The sequence below is a fragment of the Engraulis encrasicolus genome, chromosome 7 (genome assembly GCF_034702125.1).
Source record: "Engraulis encrasicolus isolate BLACKSEA-1 chromosome 7, IST_EnEncr_1.0, whole genome shotgun sequence".
In the NCBI taxonomy this organism is placed as follows: Eukaryota; Metazoa; Chordata; class Actinopteri; order Clupeiformes; family Engraulidae; genus Engraulis; species Engraulis encrasicolus.
In genome coordinates, this window is record NC_085863.1 from 45,714,171 (window position 1) to 45,738,452 (window position 24,282).

At 44.7% G+C, this 24,282-nt stretch overlaps 1 protein-coding gene across 2 annotated transcripts in view; it reads left to right on the forward strand.

Moving 5' to 3' along the window:
- Positions 1-24,282, forward strand: part of sh3pxd2b (SH3 and PX domains 2B) — a 79,765-nt gene that overhangs the window by 50,899 nt on the left and 4,584 nt on the right. The window contains exons 5-13 of one of the 2 annotated variants that reach the window (XM_063203667.1): positions 3,173-3,264; positions 10,056-10,081; positions 10,773-10,808; positions 14,904-15,038; positions 16,515-16,616; positions 21,741-21,858; positions 22,458-22,648; positions 22,948-22,994; positions 23,693-23,818. In XM_063203667.1, the coding sequence (XP_063059737.1) occupies positions 3,173-3,264; positions 10,056-10,081; positions 10,773-10,808; positions 14,904-15,038; positions 16,515-16,616; positions 21,741-21,858; positions 22,458-22,648; positions 22,948-22,994; positions 23,693-23,818 (873 nt within the window). The remainder of the gene's footprint in view (positions 1-3,172; positions 3,265-10,055; positions 10,082-10,772; positions 10,809-14,903; positions 15,039-16,514; positions 16,617-21,740; positions 21,859-22,457; positions 22,649-22,947; positions 22,995-23,692; positions 23,819-24,282) is intronic. The other variant, XM_063203668.1, reaches the window with a different exon arrangement.

Below are 24,282 nucleotides of genomic sequence, written 5' to 3' on the forward strand. Positions count from 1 at the left end.
CAGCATGGAGAAAATGCTAATGCTGTGGCCACAGGGAGAGGAGAGGAAAGGAGAGGAAAGGAGAGCAGAGGAGAGCGGAGGAGAGGAGAGCAGAGCAGAGAGGAGAGCAGAAGAGAGGAGAGGAGAGCAGAACGAGCCAGACGGCCAACACCCAAAACACATCAACAACACTTTCATGAGCCCCAAGAACACACACACACACGGTACACTATACACTATACACTCGCACACACCCAAAAAATCATGTTATACACACACACGTAAATAGACACACACATATACAAATGTGCAAATACGAAGAGCTGTGTACTCTGCAGTGGAAAATGTGACTTGTGTCCAGGGCAATATTTGCTCCTTTGGAGTTACTCAAACCCAAACTCAGGAACGCTTCAGCCGTCTACGCCATACTATGACCACATGTCTCAGCACTGGACCGATTCTTTTTAAAAATAAATTCAGTTAATTCAGTTAAACGTAATTATCCAATAGCTTATTTGGCATGGACCATGCACTAGACAGTTCTAGTACCAAAGTCAGCTAGAAAGCTAATTTACATCTGGCGTTGCCATTATCAGTAAATACTGGTGTGTCGTCCTAATTCATGTGGTTCCAGCTGTGGAATGCTAAAAAAACAACATGTCTACGACATGACTCTGACATTACTACCACACTCTTGTTACTTTGCCCTTGCAACTCTGGCAATCTATCTTGGATGCAAGGCTGGCGCCTTTTCTACTTTGGAGGCAGTGGCTAAAGCATTCAGAACGGCTAGGGGCAACCTAACCGGTACTAGCACACCGGAAATTCTGTGGGAGTGCGATAAACATTGAAATGGGCGGGGTTAGTATACAAGAAGTAAGCTTGTAACTAAGTGAAGGCGAAGTGAAAGCCCACCTGGGAGCCCACCCGTGCAAGGGGGCAGCCCCCTGTCACACATCAAAGCCACCCTACCCCCCACCCTAGACCCCTACCAGTTCGCATACCGAGCCAAGCGATCCACGGAGGATGCAATTTGCTCTGCCCTCCATCCAGCCCTCACCCACTTGGACAATAAAGACTCATATGTGAGAATGCTGTTCATTGACTTCAGTTCAGCATTCAATACCATAATACCACAACAACTCATCAGAAAACTGGACAAACTAGGTTTCAGCACCTCCCTCTGCAACTGGCTGCTGGACTTCCTGATGCAAAGACCACAAGCAGTACGGGTAGGGAACAACACCTCGAGCACCCTGACCCTGAGCACGGGGGCTCCGCAAGGTTGTGTTCTCAGCCCCTGCTGTTCACGCTGCTGACACACGGACTGCACAACGACCCACAGCACTAACCATCTAGTGAAGTTTGCGGATGATACAACACTGGTGGGCCTCATCACCAAGGGCGATGAGACTCACTACAGAGAAGAAGTAGACCTGCTGGCCAGATGGTGCAAAGACAACAACCTCCTGCTGAATGTCAACAAGACCAAGGAGATTGTTGTCAACTTCCAAAGGGTCCAAAAACAACTGCCACCACTGACCATCGACGGCGATGCTGTGGAGAGAGTGAGCAGCACCAAGTTTCTAGGAGTGCACATCAGCGACGACCTCTCTTGGACCACCAACACTACATCACTGGCGAAGAAGGCCCATCAGCGTCTCTACTTCCTGCGCAAACTAAAGAAGGCAAGTGCTACACCCTCCATCATGACAACATTCTACAGAGGAACCATAGAGAGCGTCGTGTCCAACTGCATCACAGTGTGGGGAGGAAGCTGCACGGAGAAAAACGGAAGACACTCCAGCGTGTTGTGAACACAGCGAAAGAAGATCATTGGAGTACACTCCCCTCCCTGAAGGACATTTACACCACACGCCTCACCCGGAAAGCACTGATGATCATCAAAGACACAAGCCACCCTGCACACAAACTGTTCAGCCTCCTGCCCTCTGGAAAGAGGTACAGGCGCCTCCGTTCCCGTACCACCCGGCTGGCGAGCAGCACAATGCACCAAGCGATCAAGATGCTGAACACTCAACCCACTCTCCCTCCACTGTCAGCCTCTTGCCAGCAAGGCCACTGACAACCCCCCCCCCCCCCCCCCCCCCCCCCCCCACTGTCAGCCTCTAGCCAGCAAGGCCACTGACAACCCCCCCCCCATCCCCCACCACCATATCTGCGACTGAACATTCCACCTGCACTACTATACTTGTGACTGAACTTTCAACCTGCACTAACTCAAAACATGCACACACACACACACACACACACACACACACACACACACTCACACACACACACACACACACACACACACACACACACACACACACACACACACACACACACACACACTCACACACACACACACACACACACACAAGCACACTGCACTTTCTGCACTAAACCCAAACATACACACACTGACACACACACACACACACACACACACACACACACACACACACACACACACACACACAGACACACGCACACACACACAAGACGCACACCGCACCTTCTACCTGCACTAAACACATACACACACACACACACACACACACACACACACACACACACACACACACACACACACACTGCTGCTGGTGTACTTGACAGACCTTTTTTATATTTATTTTCTTCAAAATGCTACTATTACCATGTCAGAACGCTCTATAAGGACTTTTTTTTTAGGAAAAAGCACAAAAACACAACAAATACCTCTTTTTGTTTGTCCTCTTCTTGTCTTCTGTTGTCCTGTCTTGCTCTTTTAAATGTCTGTATGAGCACTGTCTATGTCCATACTGTCTTAAGTCCATGTATAAGTACTGTCTATGTCTATACTGTCTATGTCCTTACCTTAATTAGTCTATGTCTGTATGGGAAAGCAAGAAATGTAATTTCAAATTCTTTGTATGACCAGTGCATGTAAAGAAATTGACAATAAAACCTACTTGACTTGACAATGGTGCCCCAAGGGAGCAGTGAGGCAGGACGGTACCATGCTCGGGGTTCCTCAGTCATGGTGGAGGATAGGGAGAGAGCACCGGTTAATTACCAGCTAGTTATAAAACATGTATTTTATTTAACATGTGATTGGTGGATTGTAAGTGGACAAGAAGCAAGCGTATAAAACAGATTGTGGATAAGGGATGTTAATGTGTGATTGGTGGATTGTGTTTGTGTGCAGGCCCTTATTCAGCTGCCCGTCTACATCTCCCAGTGTGAGGAGGTGCGTGTGTTCTTCGAAACCCGGCCTGAGGACCTCAACCCACCCTCTGAGTAAGTTTCATACCAGTCAAGAACATTACTCATTAAAGGGGCATATCTGTCCAAAGCATTAACGTACTCCCTGCCAAATGTTATCGATGTATTATTATGTGTTGATTATGGGGTGAATGTGACATTTTAATAATACATAATGTAATACGATGCATTATTTATATAGTTTCTGGAAATGTATTGGTATTTCTCATGTAAAATACAATCATAATTGTTCAAAGGGTGTTCGTGGCTATTCAATATGACCAAAATTGTCTGTAAAACATACATACTGTAGTTTGAAACAAAGGAATACACTTTACCAAAAGCCATAGTAGTCTCTGTGATTGATCATTTTGTAATCATGAAACAGAATACAAAAAGCAAGATTTACTGCATGGACTTGAATGCATGTATACTGGTACAGTATCCACGGTGATAGCAGGGCCCAAGCAAAAAGCATCCAAGTTGTGAATACCAAGGAACTCCCCCAGAGTCAAGCTTGTGTGTATACAATAGTCTTCCACAGACACTCTCTTCTAGCTCCAAAGACTAAAGTGTGGGCTTACAGCGCCCACAGACTCGCTGTACAATGGCATGGCACAACTCTAATCTTTCATCTTGCACACAGAAGCCCCAGACGAGCCATGCAAACAAGCTTGCATCATGGCCGTTTCAAAGGATAAACAAACAGACTCTCAAGCACTATGTCTACTTCCACTGGTGATAGCGTTTTTCCAGACCGACGTCGCCTGCCTAAAACAAGCATCCTAAAACAAACAGTTTAAACGAAAAACAACATTTACAAGAATGCTAGCCATCTGATCTAGCCCTAATTCAAGCAACTGTCAGGACCGAATTTAACCTTCTAAGTTCAATCCAGTTCTTGAATATGATCGGTATGAGAGTAGAGGTGGCGATGTGAATGTTGCATAGGCCTCCTTCATTAAAGGTCTGTAGAGAAACAGTTTTTTAAGAAAAACATGCAACAGTCAGGACATAATTTAACCTCTAAGTTCAATCCGGTTCTTGAATTATGTCTGCATTTTACATAGTCTAGTAAACTAGCCCCGCCCGCCAGCGGCCAACATTATTTTTGCCTGGGAGTGAGTCTAGCCTCGGACAATGCCCCAGGCCCTGAAACTGGCTGGCCAATCACAACGCAGCAGATTTGTTCTGATTCGTTTTGAATCTTTGGATGCAAAGCGGACAGGGTTTTGAGGGAGGGATGACAAAGCGTTGGCCAATAGGCACAGACACAGCTTGAAAAACAACGAGTTGTTCCCAATCTTCAGATGTCTCATTGATTGGGGCCAGACTAAATATTCACATTTAATCTCACATTTAGTTTGGCTTGCCAGGCTACATTTTACACTGAGCAGAGGTGGGCCTAGCGAAACAGGATCCTTGGATTCCAGTTTTAATGTTGCACAGGCCCACCGTTCGTTACAAGCCAGCGGAGGACGCTGAAGGCTCAAGGCTGGTTTAAAGAGAAACACAAAAGGCATATAAAAATTGTTTGTGGGGCATTCTGAAGTGTCCCCAGCCAGGCCAGACAGTGTGCAATTACAGCGTGCCCGGGCAGGGCCGTAAACACAGCGGGCTGTTTTCCTGCTCACCTGGGTGCCGCTCGGTGCCCTCCTGGGAATGTCTGCTTGCCCGCCTGCCTGTTTGCCCGGCTGACTGCATACCTTCGGCTGGGCAGCACACACTACCAGGTGCCAGCCTGGATGCCCTGGGGAGATCAGTTTGAAAGAATGTGGTGTGTGTGTGTGTGTGTGTGTGTGTGTGTGTGTGTGTGTGTGTGTGTGTGTGTGTGTGTGTGTGTGTGTGTGTGTGTGTGTGTGTGTGTGTGTGTGTGTGTGTGTGTGTGTGTGTTTTTCTCTCTTTGTCCCTGCCCCCCCCCCCTCCCCCACTTTGTGCCTTTTCATGTGTGTGTGGGATGATCACACTATCCACTCTGTATCTCAGCAGACGTACAGTAGGTTATCAAGCTTATGGTAGACAACACAAGATAAAAAATATATATATAGACACAGGATACTAGGCCACGATATTGTGTGCACCCAGTTCTGGACCAGAAGTGAAGATCAAGAAAACTTTGAAAGAGTCTCGTCCAAAAAAAACAAAAGTTATAGCCACTCAGCAGCATAATAAATAAAATGGAGTTAGGCAAAGAGTTGCCAAGAGCAAGGTTAGAGTCTTGGAAGAGGACAAACAGACTAATTAATATGCAGATCCCTCACTGTGCACCACTCTGTATTAAAAAACATCCATTTAACAGAATCAAAAAAATGCAAATGTGAGAGCAGAGGGAGTAGGTTGCCAGGAGAATGAAAATATAGACCTTGTCAGGACGAGCTGGATGCCTGCCCAGTCCCATGCATGTGCTTATCAGTTAAGGCCTTTCTGTTGCTATAGATACACATTTTCCTTAAGCAAGATAAATGGACATAGAACCTTGGATTGTCCTTTTTCTGAGACATTCCTGGTTGCTCGATCCCCCCCGTCCTAACAAAGCCTCTGCATAGCTAGCATAGTTAACGTAGCGACCTGATGAATGTGCTGCAGCTAGACCATCTTGTCTGTCGCTGGGCTGGACTATGTAACTAGCTGTGCTTGTGTACAGACACAGGGCCACTCACAGCCTTGACAGGGCCCGGAACAAAATCATCCGAAAGGGCCCCCCTCTCTCAGTAGGCCTACATAGAATGTAATGGGGTCCCAGTTCTAGGCCCCCCTCCCTTTCCACTGGGCTTTGGACAACTGTGGGTCGGCTTGTACAGATGTGTACTGTTGCTGCTTGGAGAGCAAGGAGAACCCGACACGCTGTCTGTGCTCTTGATCAGGGAGGTGATGGGAGTAGCAGACACAGGGGAGGGGGGAGGGAAGGAGGCTGTAACGTTCCCTTCTCAGGCCTGCAGTCTGATTCTCCCTTTCATTCCTGCACACAGCTATCGGTCATTCTAGCCCAGATGAAAGATCCACAGTCAGAAGTACAGATATTTAAGTGGATTAAAGGGGAAATGTTTTGGGATTTCCGTTTGCAAGAGCATTTATCTTGACCAGCACTGGGAACTTAAATTAAATACCTCATCTGGCATCGGCAAAAAGAGCACAAAAAGAGTGTCCTTCACTTTTTGAGGAATAAGCTACCTATAAACAGCACCTCCACCCCTGGTGAGCGTTAGTATTGTCCTAAAAATGACCACTGGTCATGATGGCGCTGTGGCTCAGTTGGTCAAGGCGATTTACCATTAACCAGTGTTTGACCCAGGTTCGAGCCCAGCCCAAGGTCATTTCACCATCTTTCCCCTACTCTCTCTCTCCCACCACTTTCCTGTCCATTATATCTTCACTGTCCTATCTTAAATAAAGACATAAAAAGCCTCAAAACGTTGCTTAAAAATGACCACTGTAAAAGCTGTGGCCTCCTGTTGGTCAGACAAATGGAGCAGTCTGATGGTCAGTCTGATCCATGACCATGCTCACGTTGACCTCAGGATGGTGGTCAACAAAGTTGTTATGTATTGCATTCACTCCAGATAACAGCAATTCCTAAAATGGAGGCTGCCAGGGATTTGACTTAAAAGAGAGATTTGTTTATAATATAAGTAGATAGATTTGTGTGAAATTTCAGCAAAACCATCAACACCACAGACTCGACAGACAGGAACAACAAGTGCTATTAGTCACCGCGCAGAATAAACAACTGAAATCAGGCAACATGATCTCTTAGAATTCTGTGGAATGGACACAGATCTTTGAGACACGGAATCTGTGTCAGTTTCACAGATTTTGCCAAAATTCCGTGCTTTGGTCACAGAAGTGTTTTCCGTGATGAACTCACACAAGTGCTTTCTGTATTATTTCCACAGCTCTATGTTCCCGTAGTCTTGTGTTCTCTTTCGTGTCCCAAAGATCCATGTCAATTCCACAGAATTCTGAGAGATCAGGTTGAATCACTTCTCAGCCCGACTGACTGTCCCCATGCCTTGATAAACAGCTGAACCTGTTAGAAACTGAGTCATAGTCAGTTCCTGTTTCTCAACTCCCACCAGGGCTGGTTAGGGCCCATAAAATGGCCTGGGCATTTTTTTTTTGCACGGACCAGCCCTTCATACCCCCCCATCCAACTTTAATATAATATGATAGGCCACTGTCCATGTAATAAGGATGCAGAAATGGGCCGCCCCATCTACATAGTGGGCTTGTCTCTAACCGCGCGGTCACACCGCCAGCGTTGAACGCGCGGAAAGATGCGAAAGTAATTGACTTTGTATGGGAGAGCAGGCGGCAGAAGCGTTAAAAGCCGCAAAGCGTGTCTAGAGTCAAAAGCGTCAAAAGTTGAACTTCGTCTAAAAATATGTAATGAGCTAGGCGGCGGCAGGCGGCAGCCAATGGGATGTTCACATTTTTCTAAACACGAGCTTCGGTTGGTTGAGATTCCTGGTCGAACGCTTCAGGTTGAATCTTTTGCCTCGTTCAACGCCCCTGACCTGTGCTTTCCAGGCAGGAGTCAGCAGCGTTTTAGCTCTTTCGACGCCGGCGGTGTGAAAAAGCCATCAGCCCCTGAGGACTGTGTGTGGACCCACTGGGAAAATGCCTTATATGCCAGATGACCAGTTTTAAATAGCATCAGTTTTCTCCTGCAGCATGGGCATCTGAATCATCTAATCCAGATATGACCTACGTCAGTGCTCTCTTGCTCGACACCACTCGACTTGGCTTGGCTTGGGCAGACCAATAATTACTGGAGTTTCCACTTGGGCTTTACATCCCCGACCCAAATTCACAGCATTGGGATCCTGGATGCTGAGTGTCTTAGCTACTTGATCTAAAATCAAGGCACCATTTTGCACACTATATAAGAATAAGCTTCCAGTATCAAAGCTTTGCAGTTGCAAACGCTTCATTGCGTTTCATACCAGCTGTGTGCATATGCAAGGGCAACACTTGTACAGCGCATGTATTTATTTATGTAACGTGCATGAACTTACTAATAGGCCTTCTTCTGGTTGAATGCCAGCTATTCATTTAACTAAAAATCGGTTTGCATGCCAGAGGTTGACTCACAGAATGTACAGTACATCACACATATGATGCGTAATAGTACTGTATCAATACAGAGAATAGTTGGATACAGAGGGTGGCTTGAAGGAATTGCATCAGGGAAGATAGGTGAAGGTGGACAGGCTAATGGAGAATTACTAAGAGTTACAGTATGGCGGAGAAGGAAAGTGGGACACTGGGGCTTGAGGTGCTGGCCAGGATGGAATGGGACAGGAGAGGGGGAAATGGAGGAGAGGGAGGGAGAGAGGGATGGGATGGCAGAAAAGAACTGGAGAGGGGGAGATGATGGGATGAGGGGGGGGGAGAGAGAGAGAGAGAGAGAGAGAGAGAGACAGAGACAGAGGACAGAAGAGGAGAGGAACCATGGGATAGGACGGAAGAGAGCGAGAGAGGGGGGGAGGAGAAGGAGCAGGGGATAGGATCGGAGAGAGAGAGAGAGAGAGAGAGAGAGAGAGAGAGAGAGAGAGAGAGAGAGAGAGAGAGAGAGAGAGAGAGAGAGAGCAGTTGAGTTGAGGAAAAATGATAGGGATAAGGATAGAGGAGAGTGACCGGGGGATAGGACAGGGAGAGAGAGAGAGGGAGAGAGAGAGAGAGAGAGGGAGAGGTTGAGTTGAGAATGGATGGAGAAGTGGGGAGAGAGGGGATACCGGCGTTTGTGTGGGGAGGGAGATCACTCTTCTGGCCTACAGAGTGCTGGAGTGCAGGCAGGGGCAGCTGGGCCTTGGATCAGAGCAGGCCCATGAAACTCAACTGAGCTAATGGATTAAACAGACTCTGGCCCTCCTCAAGTGTGTGCATGTGTCTCTCTCTGTGTGAGGTGTACCTCTCAAGTCTGTGTGTGTGTGTGTGTGTGTGTGTGTGTGTGTGTGTGTGTGTGTGTGTGTGTGTGTGTGTGTGTGTGTGTGTGTGTGTGTGTGTGTGTGTGTGTGTGTGTGTGTGTGTGTGTGTGTGTGTGTGTGTGTGTGTGTGTGTGTGCGCGTGCCTGCGTGCGTGTGTGTGTGTACTGTATCTCTCAATCCAGATCAAAACTTATTTCATCCATTTCCTCATTCCTTCCTCCTCACAATAATAGATACCCCCACCGTCATTTTAATATCTATCAACCTATTAAATATTCACGCCACAAATCTTATTTGAAAAGGGAAATAAAAACGATACTTCATCACCAATAATAACAATAATAGGGCTGCAGTGTATGTCTATGGACCTGACATCATGGTTGGGAACACATGTATGCAGTTAGGGTGATAGATTTCACAACATGACATGTGGACAGGACACTCATAGACATTCGGGAACTGAATGGATTGTGTATCAGAAATATCTGACAATAAGACTCTGCACTGCTGTCTGATTTATAGACTGTACTTTACTGTAGCCATTTAAAAAGCTTCCAGGTACATAGATACAACACACTGCCATTGGCCAGAGGCAGTGTTGTAGCCCTGATGCTATACTGTGTGCTCTGTCAGAATACCAGTTTGTTCTAATGTTCTTTCTTTTTTTCTGTCTCTGTCTTTCTTTCTTTCTTTCTTTCTTTCTTTCTTTCTTTCTTTCTTTCTTTCTTTCTTTCTTTCTTTCTTTCTTTCTGTCATTTTTGCTCACACTGTATCTTTCTCTCCCACCCCCCCTCTCACTCACACACACACACACACACACACACACACACACACACACACACACACACACACACACACACACACACACACACCACGTTTCTTTTTCATTTGACTTTACAGGGAGCCTGTCGGAAAAAAGAAATCAGGTAAGAGAAGCTTCTTTTCCATGTTAATAGTCTTTGAGATATACGAGTGGGTCTTTGACACTATACAGCTGGAAAATATTAACTTTTCAGTAAGCCCTTCATATGGTGCTCCTAGATAAAGTCTTATGCAAATCATACGAGAGGGGCCTTGTCGTCTTGGCTTTTACTGCCACCTAGCTGCTATTCATGTCTGGATGACATAGCAGGTGTATCGAAATCGTAAAGCAATGCCAAGCATTTTTAATAGTTGGTCGCTCTACAGGTTGGATGGAGATGAATAATGTCTCATTGAGAATTACAGAGAGACGTGCCCTCTCCTCCGAGACAGGCCTAGCATTCTTACAGTACTGACATGCCTATCAAATCTGTTGCAAGTTGACAAACCACTGAAACGAATTTGAAAACATTAAAAAAAGAAAAAGAAATTATTTACTTACTATTTCTTTAAAAGAAAAAGACTAAATTGTGTGGCTGGGGTTTTTTGACTATTTTTTGGCCTTCATAGCATGCTGTCCACAGTGGACTGAGAGAGTAATGTGAAAGTCAAGTAGCATGTGTTTTTGCATTTGTGTTCTGAAAGGGCTTCATCTTTTGACTTTGAGCCGTCTAATCCTTGCCCAGCTCTCCTCTTTCTCTAAAGGAATGCCTTCCGATCCTCACACCCTCTCTCCTTCCTTTCTCCCTTCATCAGGCATTGTGGAGAGAGCAGCTTCTTTCATAAAGAGAGGTAGTAGCAGACTCTTGCTTGGCTGTGCTCTGTGTGTGTGTGTGTGTGTGTGTGTGTGTGTGTGTGTGTGTGTGTGTGTGTGTGTGTGTGTGTGTGTGTGTGTGTGTGTGTGTGTGTGTGTGTGTGTGTGCGCGCGCGCGCGTGTGTGCGTGCGTGTGCGCACATTCGAATGTGTGTGTTGATGCCTGTATGTGTGAGTGTGTTTCATCTCTAACAAACTTTTCACGTAGTGGCATAGCCTACTGCGTGTGTATGTGTGTGTGCGTCTGCATCTGTGTATGTTTGCTCTGTGTGTGTGCTTGTGCGTGTGAGTATGTTTGCTCTGTGTGTGTGTGTGTGTGTGTGTGTGTGTGTGTGTGTGTGTGTGTGTGTGTGTGTGTGTGTGTGTGTGTGTGTGTGTGTGTGTGTGTGTGTGTGTGTGTGTGTGTGTGTGTGTGTGTGTGTGTGCACGCGCGCGTGCTTGTTTGTGTTGCATGAGAGAGAGAGCAGGTGCGGTGTGTGTGTGCATACAGCATGTGTGAACAAGAACTGATGTGATGTGTGAGAAGGTAATGGGTAACGGTGGTGGGTTTGGTGTTGGTGTGGTGGTGGGCCTAATCATAGGGGTGGTGGTGGTGGTGGTGGGTGAGTTTGATTGGCGTGCTGGTGATGGATGTAGATGATTGCTCAAATTCTATGCATTGTATTTGTTCCTGTAGGCCTAACTATTTTTATCACTATAACCTTTATTTGTGTTCAGATGAGGTGTGTTTTGTTTACAGTTTTAGTTGTAGACAGACTTCTACAGACCTCAGTTTAGGGAGTTTGATGACTAGAAATGCCCATGAAAGGTTTGGGGATGAATGCTTTGGAACTCATGCATTTTTTTTTCTTTTAGAATGTCCCTCTATGTTGACTTAATAACGTAAAATCTATGTTTGCAGAGCTGTTTGGTTCACCTATTGTAAGGTCTCCTGGAGACAAATGTGAAAGGTTTTGTGGAGACTGATGTGAAAAAAGCACACAAAGCAAAGAAATGTTTCACGTTTAACATGTGTAAACTTTTTCACCCAGCTCTGTGCAGTATGACACATGCATATTCCCATATGATAGCAAATTCCATTCTTTACATGTCAACTCTATTGCTGTTTTGCTGTACGGTGATGTACTGTACATCGGGCTCTGCAGGACCCTTTGTTAGGTCAGGTGTTTTCAATAGCAGCTTGTTATGTAAGACAGGTCATGAATCGACACAGGCTTCCCAAAAACTAGCAGTTGGAGAATTATTGACTAAGTAAATGTTAAAAACTTCAATTGTCTTTGTCATGGAAGTAGTCCGTTTTGACAATACAGTTTGTTCACAAGACATCCTCAATACCTTGAAAACTTGAAGATTAGACTTATTTGGAGAATTATTGACTTAGTCATGGCAAAAAAAAGTTCAATTGTCTTGTTTGTCATGAAAGTAGTCAGTTTTGACATTAAGGTTTGTTCACAAGACATCCACCTCCAACTACCTTGAAAACTTGAAGATTAGACTTTCTTGCCAGTGTTGATGTTATTCTCGTTTCTGCCCCCTTGTGTCCACCATTACTGGTTGCCTAGCTTTTTGCCTGTGAACCACGTCCCGACTTATTGCCCATTTCACCAGAACAAAAATCCCCAGGGAAAGCCCGTTAACCTCATTTAAACCTCATTTAAGTATTTGTGTAGTGTGTGCATATGTGTGTGTCTGTTAGAGAGAGAGAAAGAGACAGGCAGAGAGAGAGAGAGAGAGAGAGAGAGAGAGAGAGAGAGAGAGAGAGAGAGAGAGAGAGAGAGAGAGAGAGAGAGCGAGCGAGCGAGCGCTGCCACTACCATGGTGTGGTGTGGCATAGCCTGCTGTACTGGACTGCTTTGGCGATGCTAGTTTGGCACATTCCTATCTGGAACTGTTTGCTGGCTAGAATAACTCCCGCTGACTCATAAGAACTCAGAGGCCTTCAGTTTTGTCAGCGCTCCCAGGAAGAACAACCAGAGCTGTTAGCAAACCTACAGCCAAGCTACAAACAGGACAAGATGACTTCTGGCCTGAAATGCCTGCCAAATTCATATTGAAGTCACTTTTTTAGTGATGATTAATAATAATTTAATTAAAATAATTAGTCAAACTGACACCACTGTGCACACATTCACTACTGGCTGGCAAGGATTTAAGTGTGTGTGTGTGTGTGTGTGTGCGGGTGCGTGCACGTGCGAATGTGTTTGTTGATGCCTGTATGTGCGTGTGTTTGCTTCATCTCTAACAAACTTGTCATGTAGTGGCATAGCCTATAGCTAACTTGACTAACTAACATAGAGGCACCCACACTTCCCTCTCTCAAGCCAATGCCAGAGCTCAGTGACTCAGTTAACCACTCGGGGGCTTTTACAGAGAGTGAGGGATGTTTGTCTGATGCAGACTTCCCACATCCGCTTGAAGCCATTTTACATGTTGTTGTTGCTGCTGCTGTTCACCCCAAGTAAACATGAAGCCATTTCAATTTGTGTGTGTGTGCGAGTCTGTCTATCTGGATGTCTGTCTGAGTCCTCACCGCTTCTGTCTGCCTCTGGGAGGGCGGTGTAGACGATTGGTTGGAGGGGCTTCTGTAGCCACAGATGTGTTGTCATTATTTTCATGGACATGTTGTTATTGTTTCCCCGTCATTTTGTGTGTGTCTCTTTACCGTATGTTGAAGGGATGGCTCTGTCTCTGAGCAGTTTCCCACTTCTTTTTGTAACTTTCTAATTAGTCTACTCCACAAACAGTCCTATGTTCTACCTGTACTGAAGGTCTGCCTCTCTCTCTGTCTCTCTCACACAGTTAAAATATAGTGTCAATTCAACACTTGGAGAGTATTTTGGTATCAAATACACTTTTAAAATGTTAAATAGACTCTTGAGTGTTGAATTAACACAGTATTTTTTACTGTGCACTTACTGTTTCTTGTTCCTGTAAGACGTCTTCATTCCTCTCTCCAGGCATCCTTACTCACAGCAGCAGCAGCAGCAGCAGCTCTTGCCCTGCCTCTCACTTCCTGTCTGTCTGGGTTGGGTGTGAGCTGTGTGGTGGGTGGTGGGTGGTGGGTGGCTGAGGAGGCACACTAAATGGGCTCGTTTGTGATGGCGCAGGCTACGAAAATAATCTACACAGCACACATGCACACTGTGAAATTACAATTGCACAATTGCATTCTGGTTAGGAATTTCTAACTAGCAGCTTGCGGCATCACAAATGGGGCCAATTTTTCTGGTGGTAATTCAACACTTGAAGAATTGAAGATTGAACACTCAATGTGTTGCTCTTACTCTCTGAGTGTTAAATTATCACTGCACTGTGTGTACTGTGTGCCGAATGGCGGTGCTGGTGCTGGCAGGTTGGAATTCAAGGCTAAAGCTCACAGTTCACTGTCTTCACTGGACCACAGTGCAGCTGTGTGACCTGTGTAACCCAATGGCTGTATATTCGTTGGACACAGCACGGCTTAACTGATATGAAGCATTTTCAACTGTTGATTCGTGTAACAGATGCCAACTAGCATTCAGCGGTAGATCGTTTGTAAACCTCCCTCTCGAAGCCTCACACAAATGCGATAGCAATGAACTGATCGGCCTAGCCCTTTAGCTCAGTAGTACCGTAACTCAGGTGTCGCGAACTCGCTACCTCCGGTCCGAGAATGGGAGTCACAGCACAATACCGCTGAGCTAAAGGACGAAAGTCAGATAGCCCAAAGCTACCGATACTGTATGAGGCTTCGAGAGGGAGGTTTATTAACGTGCCATGCCACACTCTGCTAGTTGGCCTCCGTTATGCTTACCTCTGCTCCTCTGCTGAACTGGGGCTATGTGACTGGGAGGTTGAGGGCTCGACATCCAAGTGGTGAACTAGCATGGACGAATACCGTCACATTTGCAACAGAAAAAGGGGGTTACATTGAGTGGGCATTTTGATTGGCCATTCCAATCAGGAAAGTTGTGTTTTGGTTGCAAAATCTACATTTTGAAAATGCTTCAAAGATGTTCAACCGTGCTGTGGCCATAGACCTTGCTGCAGCCGTGTGATTATCTGTGTAACCATCACCCCACCTGCCATTACAGGAGGAGACTCCACCGCAGGAGATGGGCTGGTCCTGGATCAGTACGTTGCCGTCACCGACTACGAGAAGCAGGAGAGCTCGGAGATCAGCCTGCACGTGGGACAGGTGGTGGAGGTCATCGAGAAAAACGAGTCCGGTAATGAACGATAAGAAGATCAAGGATTGCTTGTGTATCGGATGCCAACTAGCAGTGGTAGAATGTTAGTTATCCTACCTCCCAAAGACTTATATAGATGTGGTTGTGCTGTAGCCAGGCCATGCCCTCCTATAGGGCTTTCAGGCCGACCAGAAAGGAGCCGGAGCCGGTTCCCGCACCAGTTACATTGAGCACTAAAGTGCTAATCTGCGAACCGCCCGTGTTCTTACCGGGCTCTGAAGTTTTCCCGCACGTGACTGCATTACCCAGATGAGCCTGCTGATGACCACGAAAAACCTAGTATTTTGCAGTGCATTGCGAACCAACTTTCTGGTTCGCGAACGCTAAAATCTGTGGCGTGAACACGACGGCCGGTTCGTGATTAGGTGCGGAAACGGACACCGGCATGGTTCTCAGTCGACCTGAATGCACTACTAGTGACACAACACCTTCGCCGTTGCTTCTAGTCAGACAGAGAGCAATTTAAATATTGTTTCTGATCTCCAGAAAAATTGGGAACTCCACCCACTTTGTCAGAAACCAGGAAAACAGTAGCAAACCTAGGGAGGCGGGTCAACCATGCCTTTTGGGAAACGTTCATTTTGATGCTGTTGGTCAGACCGAGTCTCGAAGAGATTTGAAAGTCGATGATAATCAGGCTAGTAGCGCTGACCTATCGGCCTAGACCTTTAGCTCAGCGGTATCGTACCTGTGTCAGCTTTGGCTGGGCCGAACAAAGTCATCTGTAACGGCTCTCTACACAATAAATACAGTGTAATGAGAACCCAATTTTGATCCCCCTCTCTCCCTGGTCCCAGGACAACTGACCCCTTTGCCTGACCCTGTCAGCTTCCCTGCTTGTCCAGGCTCAAGCTTAATCTGGGTTTACACTGTGCGACTTTTTGTGAGTCCTCTGCAGACCGGGGAAACATGCCTGTTGCGTCGTACAGTGGAAGCATTTGGCTCGCATCCCACTGTCGGCTCATATAGTGTGAGGACATGAGTCGTGAGATGTGAACTTTTAAATAGTGAAATTCCATCGTGCAGTGTGAGCAGGAGCTTAATAGTGAAAATATTGCTCAGTGTATGCCCGGCTTTAGCTGAGAGAAGATGCAGTCTTGAAGGGTTCTGGGGAAATAAATTACACAGTGCCACATTGCAGAAGAAGACAGTTAATTATGTTCTTTGGTAGGTGGCAGAAAGGAGGAGGCGGAGGAGAGATGGGCGGGATTGGGGTTAGTGTCTTTGTGTGTGTGTGTGTGGGCGGGGGGGTGCATTTGGCAACCATAGATGTAAACTAAATTTAATTACATCATGGCTCTCACATCAGACGTGTAATTAAATGTGTGTGTGTGTGTGTGTGTGTGTATGTGTGTGTGTGTGTGTGTGTGTGTGTGTGTGTGTGTGTGTGTGTGTGTGTGTGTGTGTGTGTGTGTGTGTGTGTGTGTGTGTGTGTGTGTGTATGTGTGTGTGCAGGATGGTGGTTTGTCAGCTCGGAGGATGCCCAGGGCTGGGTCCCGGCCACCTGTCTGGAGGCCCAGGACGACCCTGATGATTTCTCCATACCCGGAGAGGAAGGTAACCCACCACATTCCCCTCTTATTTCCCCATGCTGTACCAGTCATACACTGATACACTGGCACATAACAGATTGTCCGGGTGCTTTGTCACTGTAGCAGACATACTATATCTCTTCAACAATAGAAGATTAGTCTGTCAAAGACAAATACAGTTACCACACAGGTACACACGATTTCAATTCTGAAAATTCACTGTGCATTTCAGTTGAAGTTGTAACAACAGAAAGAAAAATACTAAGTTCTCAACTTTTCCATATTAAGTTTTCAACCAGAAGACTACTCTCTCAAAGACAAATACAGTTACCACACAGATGCACACAATTTCAATTGTGAAAATTCACTGTGCATTTCAGTTGAAGTTGCAACAACAAAAAGAAAAAATGATAACTTTTCATGTTCTGATTATAATGTCTAGATTAACAGAATTACTTATTCAAAGGCAGACACACGGATTGACTGACTTTTTGATTGATTGATTGATTGATTGATATATTGATATTGTTGCTGACGTGGCTGTGCCCACTGTCCTCTGCTGCCTGTCAGTGTGCCGGAGGTACTGGTCACTGCCCCGTCACGTGGGTCGACGGCGAACGTTAGGGGATCTGCTCAGCACAGGCTGGGGGCAAGGTCGAGAGCACTCCTATTTCTTTTTCCGCTTGTGTGTGTGCATGCGCGTGTGTGTGTTTGTCAATGATGGGCAGCCAATGCCTCTTTTCCACTGCCGGTTTTCTGGTAGGCCTACAGTTCGACACAGTGCGACTCCGCCGCCACTTTTTGCTTTATGATTGAGCTAGGTTGTGCCTTTTTGAAAAGCAAATAGTGCTGGCCGAGTCGCGTTGTGTCGAGCTGTAAGCCTGCCCGAAAACCGGCAGTGGAAAAGAGGCACAAGATTCATTCGTTTTCAATCCAGTGCTACGTATTCCAAAAAACCTGGGGTGAGTTTCTCAAAAGGGAAGTTGCTTACTACATTAGCTACTTCGTTGCTTTCAATGCATTTTCCCATTGACAACTACCGAAGTTGCTAACAGGCTAACAACTTCCCTTTTGAGAAACTCACCCATGGTTTTATCTGGCCAATTCAACCAGGTGACTATCCTCCTCGAATGACCACCTGGTTTAATTGGAGAGGTAAAACCAGGTCAGTTGGAATATGTGGCACTGGATTGTAAAGTGCTGGATCCAGGTTGTCCATCACTGGTGTTTTGTGTGTATGTCTGTATGTGTGGGCATGCATGTACATGTGCATATGCATGTGTATAGTTGTGTGTTTGTGTGTGTGTGTCTGCACTGTATGTGACGTGTGACATACAGTATGTGCATGCATGGATGGAAGTGTTTGTCTGTGATATGATTGCGTGTCTGTATGCTAACTGTGTTTTGAGCCTTGCCAATGCTCAATGTGAGCTGTTGCCTTGTCTGCATGGCAGTGGTCTGTATGCATGGGCAGTGGAAATTAATGGATTGATGTTCTGCAAGGGAATGACATTTGTTTAGTGAATGGATCGATGTGCTGTCGTTTGTTTTTCTCCCTGTAGAAATATTACGTGCTATGAAGAAGTACTAGAATTAAGTATTTTACTGATACACATACAGTGCCTTCCATAATTATTGGCACCCCTGGTTGAGATGTGTTAAAAGCCTTAAAATAAATTCAGTGTTTATTGCAGAAGAATACTGTCACACTGAAAATTGTAGGAAAATGTAGCCTTCAACTCAAATGAATTGTAAGAAAATAAAAAAATCCCTGACTAAAAAATAATTATTTTTCATTAAATCACCTGTTCCACAATTATTGGCACCCTTAACAATTCCCAGGAAATACATATAATTGAAGCATTTCTGTCATTTCTACAGTAGTTTACAAAGTTTACCAGAGTATGTAGGAACATTTAATTAGTAATTCATCACTTCCTGTTTCCCTGGGGTATAAATATGACGTGACACGAGGCCATTTCTCTTATCCACTCTTAAACATGGGAAAGACAAAGGAACACAGCATACAAGTGAGGCAGATGTGCGTCGACCTTCACAGGTCAGGCAGAGGCTACAAGAAGATTGCCACTCAACTGCAGCTGCCCATATCCACTGTGAGAGGAATAATTAAGAAGTTCAAAACAACTGTAAGAGAGGTAAACAAGCCTGGACGAGGACCCAAGTTTATTTTGCCACCACGCACAGTGAGGAGGATGGTAAGAGAAATCAAAAGATCTCCAAAGCTCACTGTTACAGAATTACAACAAATGGTAGCATCCTGGGGTCACAAAGTCTCCAAATCAACCATCAGGCGCTGTCTACACGCCAACAAGCTGTTTGGGAGGCATGCACGGAGAAAACCTTTCCTCACTCACAATCATAAACGCAAGCATCTGGAGTTCGCCAAGCGGTATTGGGGCTTCAACTGGGACCGTGTGCTTTGGTCAGATGAGACCAAGATTGAGCTTTTTGGCAACAAACACTCTAAGTGGGTCTGGCGTACCACGAAAGATGCGCATGCTGAAAAGCACCTCATATCCACTGTGAAGTATGGGGGTGGGTCAGTGATGCTGTGGGGCTGTTTCGCTTCCAAAGGCCCTGGGAACCTTGTTAGGGTGCATGGCATCATGAATGCTTTGAAATACCAGGACATTTTAAATCAAAATCTGTTGCCCTCTGCCCGAAAGCTGAAGCTGGGTCGTCACTGGGTCTTTCAGCAAGACAATGACCCTAAACATATGGCCAAATCTACACAGAAATGGTTCACCAGACACAAAATCAAGCTCCTCCCATGGCCATCTCAGTCCCCTGACCTCAACCCCATTGAGAACCTGTGGGGTGAGCTGAAGAGGAGAGTACAGAGGAGAGGACCCAGGTCTCTGGATGATTTAGAGAGATTCTGCAAAGAGGAATGGCTGAAGATCCCTCTTTCTGTCTTTTCCCATCTTGTGAAACATTATAGGAGAAGATTAGGTGCTGTTTTGTTGGCAAAAGGGGGTTGTACAAAATATTAACACCAGGGGTGCTAATAATTGTGACACACATTATTTGATGTCAAATAATTATTTCTTTATGTGGGATTTTTTCCCCACTGAATAAATGCACTTATATTGAAGGTTGGATTTTTCTCTTTTTTTCCATTAAGGTCCCATATTATTTAGAAAAAAAATAAAATAATTGGAAGCTAAAAAACACATCTCAACCAGGGGTGCCAATAATTGTGGAGGGCACTGTAACTTGTAGCACATGGGAGTTTGTTTTTCATCTTCATCTGCATCTTAATTCATTTCAGACTTAATTCAGCTAATTCAAGGTCGTACCACAGGACCTTCTCTAGTTCAGCAGTCCTAGCGCATTCCCATCCTCATCCTTATCCTCATGTTATCGTCGGTCACCTCTTTTGAGAGTGTTTATACCATGGCTTGTCTGCACGAGCGTCTCTCTTTGTATCTAGTTGTCTTTCCTGAGCTCTTCTGCAGTACGCAGTTCATAGTATGGACTCAATAATCGACAACAAGAGTTTTAATATATCTTATGTATACACAGTGTATGAAGTCAGAAAGCAAGGACTGCTTAAACAGTGATGAAACTAAGGCATTTCTTCATCATTGAAGCAATGTTTACAATCCATTGTATGCAAGTGGTTTATATGAGAACAAACACCATGCGTACTTACTGTTGTGTGGAAACACAGCCTAACCAACCATGTTGAGAAATGTTATGCAGTGCTGTTTTTAATTTTACCCTTAGCATTGCATCATGGTTGTAAATCTTATATTGCATTTAGTTTAGTCAGAAAAGTAACATTCAGAAAAACTCAGTTCTGGAAACCATTTCCATGTTTATAGACAGTCTGCATCCAAATTCTTTTGGCGCCGTATCATTTTCATGTACGTGGACAGAAGTTTCTAAACAAAACCTACATGTAGTGGATTTGGCACAACAGTGAGTGAGACATAGACAGAAAGTAGATCATTTCATCGTGGTGGTGTTTTTGCAGGTTAAATGAAGTTAGATGCAGAGGCTTGCAGACAAAGTTCAATGACCTTGAAGTCATATGTGGTTTTGCAAATAATATATGGAATTTAGCATTCCAATACTTACCAAACAATACCATTTGTTAACTTACAGTAATTCCCCCTTTTGGTACACCATTGCTTATGAGGGAGAAACTAGCTTCAGCAGAGACCCTTACAGCCCCAAAGTCATGATCTCCAGAGGTTAGATCAGTGGTTCTCAACGGGGGCGGTACAGCCCCCCAGGGGGCGCTGGGGAGCCCTAGGGGGGCGTTGAATAATACAGTTGAGAGGGGGCGGTGCTTATTTGTCATTCAGGGCATTAGACCATTTAAATGTTTTAATAGTAACGGGGGCATTGGCAGGCTTATGAGGTCAAGGGGGCGTTGTGCGAAAAAGGTTGAGAACCACTGGGTTACATAGAGCTTGGCAAATTGTAGATTTGAATGCACATCCAAATTGAGAAGTTTAGACTGGTTGCAAACGGTTTCGCTAAATGCTTGGGGGTGTGACGATGGAACCAGACTGTTCGCTTGCAAGGCATAGCAGTTAGCACTGATTTAATTATTCATGAGTTGTTCTTGTGATTTAATGGTCCGACCTACTTACTTAGAAATGTCTGAAGATTTATTATTGAATATATAGTAATACGTGTATATCTTTGGCCACATAGAATCTCACATGATTTAGTTCCTTGATGATGAGTAGTTATGGTTTGAGAGCATTTCCATCTGCTTTCTATGTCTCAGGCGTTTGCTTCAGTGTGTTGGTGCTCTGAGCTTTGTGATAGGGCTCTGATTGTCATACAACTCCTGTCAAAACCTAAGAAAACTAACATTGATAATCAGAAGACCTGAACACAAACTGATTTTTGACTTGTGTGTGTCTTTCAGTCTTTGTTTTCTTTCTGGTATTATAAGTTTATTCGCTGTCATTATTTGTTTGGCAACTCATCTTCACATCTTTCAGGATATTGTTTAAAGAAAACGCCAGAAAGAGGAATGAAAAAGTTGCACTTTAACACTAACAATGCTTTTACGCAGCCATGCAAATGTGCAAAGCTTTGAGTGCGTTCAGAATGCGTCACATTTTAAAAGTGATATCTGGCATTGTTTATGTCTTGGCTCCCTTAGAAGAGAAGTATTCAGTGATCTACCCATACTCAGCCCGTGACGAAGATGAGATCGACCTGGAGAGAGGCATGATTGTGGAGGTTATCCAGAAAAACCTGGAAGGATGGTGGAAGATCAGGTATGAGAAATTATTACAGTTTTAGGGGAATGAAAACAAGCAAACAAAAGAAAAAACAAAAACAGATGTTTGGTCTTTTATGGTGAAAGTATACCATAGGGGAATTAATATCATCAACATGCACACAAACTGTGTAATTGTATTGACTTATTGTGCTTATCTTTGTCCAAATATTCAAAATATTACTAGAGTGCACGTGTGAACAGAGGTTATTTAGTGAGCATCCTTGTCCAAGGTGATTTAGAATCTCAGATACAGAGGTATACCCACTCCAGCAGTGTACAGTAGGCACATACCTCCTGACCATCTTATCCAGAGACTAATTCCTTTACCATTATTGCAGAGTTGCCCCTAACATTACAGTGCATACCTCTTGGTTGGTTTGAACATCTAAATGTCCCCTTTATGGCCCTCAAATTGTAGGCCAGAGCCTAGGTTTTGTTTTCATTTGGTTGTTTGTCTTGTGGCTCCAGTGGCTGCGTGCCTCAGACCTGTGTGTGTGTGTGTGTGTGTGTGTGTGTGTGTGTGTGTGTGTGTGTGTGTGTGTGTGTGTGTGTGTGTGTGTGTGTGTGTGTGTGTGTGGTGTCTGCACTCTGCAGGTACCAAGGAAAGGAGGGCTGGGCCCCTGCGTCCTACCTGAAAAAGGCTGACGTTTTGAGTCCGAAATTGCCAGCGCATGCCAGCACCAATGACCTGGACGGAGCATCCAAGCAGCAGAAGGAGCAGAACAAGGAGAACCAGAAAGAGAAAGAGAACCGCTTCTCTCCTTTCTCAGAGAACAACAAGCACAGTAAGTGTGAAAGAACATGCAAACACTGACTCAAGATTTATGAAAGCATTTTGTTTTCAAAGCCAGTAAAAGATCAAAGTTTCTGTTCCTGACTAGTTTTTATTACTTTGCCTCTGCAGCCTTCATCAGAGGTGTCACGTGATATTGGTGGTCGTCTTTTGTGATGGTTGATACTACCTATATGTGCTTTGATTTCAGAAGAAGCACTGTAATAGTTTTTTTCGATTTAGTTATGCACTAAAAGTTTAATTTGAGACCTTTCACTATGTACTAAGTCTTTAAATGTTTATTTCTCACAGAAGCGGGCCAGAGAAGGGGACCACCACCTCGCCGTGATCTCACCATTGTAAGAAACTCCTCTTTACTGTTTGTACCTTTTCCTTCTTTGGGAAAGCTTAATATCTAAACTGCAACTGCATACTGGCATTACAAAGTATAATTTATTAAATTTAGTGATTCGTTAGCCAGGTTCAACATTAGTGGTGTGCATTGGCACTGTCCTCACGCTTCGATTCGATTCCGATTCGGGAGGTAGCGATTCGATTAGATTCTCTTCAATTCTACACTGCATTGCAATGCATTACATTTCTACTGAAAGCAAATGAAATGTTTCATCAGTCATGATGAGGCAATACAAGTAGTCAGATACTGAGCAACAATTTATTGGCTGTTTTCTGTATCAGTCTTGCAGTTTTCAATGCTTTGAAGTGCTTTTATTTAATTTAACATTCATTTGCTCCCGAAATATCCACGGAAGTAATTGAAACTTTAAAAAAATGCTGCATCGATTCTGGAACTTGCCGCATTGAATTGGATCGTCCATGCCCCGCATTGCATTGCATCGCCGAATCGATTATTGTTGACACCACTATTCAACATCCACTTCCACTAATTTTAGTACGAATTAAATTACTGCCACGGGATGGGAGTAATTTGTACCTCCCTTCTTCAGCTTTTGCCTATATACGTGAAAATACATACTGCCAATTGCTTCAGACAGAATAAGTATCATTTGTTGTACTGTTTCTTCCCACTTCATTGCAGCCTCGAGGGGTGAATTTACCCAAGCCACCAGTGCCCCCACAGGTGGAGGAAGAGTACTACACCATTGCAGACTTCCAGACAACTATTCCAGATGGCATAAGCTTCCAGGCAGGCATCAAAGTGGAGGTATGGAAAAAAAGTCTGTTCATTTTAGAGGTTAACATTTGACCAGGATGCACTATAAGTTGTACCATACAATGAAAATGAAAAGAACATATATAGCCCTGCTGTTATGTTTCTCCCACATCAAGTGTGAGATACTTGAGAACATTGGAAGTGCATGCGTGGGAGAAGCCACAAGTATCCAAGCCTTCCAGAGTATAATCTCTATGTTTGTAACATACTACAACAACAACATATACTTGAGGTTTTAGAACACTTAGCTTGAGGTTTTCTTACCCACCCCTCTATTGACGACATGGTTTTGCTTTTGTGTTTGATTTTTCTGTCTGTATCTTAGCAACATTCCTCAAAAGTACTGATTGATTTATGTCCAATTTTCAGTTGAAATGGACAATCACTCACATCATGTCATGGTCAAGGTCTAAATAGCTTTTTGGTCAGGGTGCCATCTCTTCCCTTTTTTATTT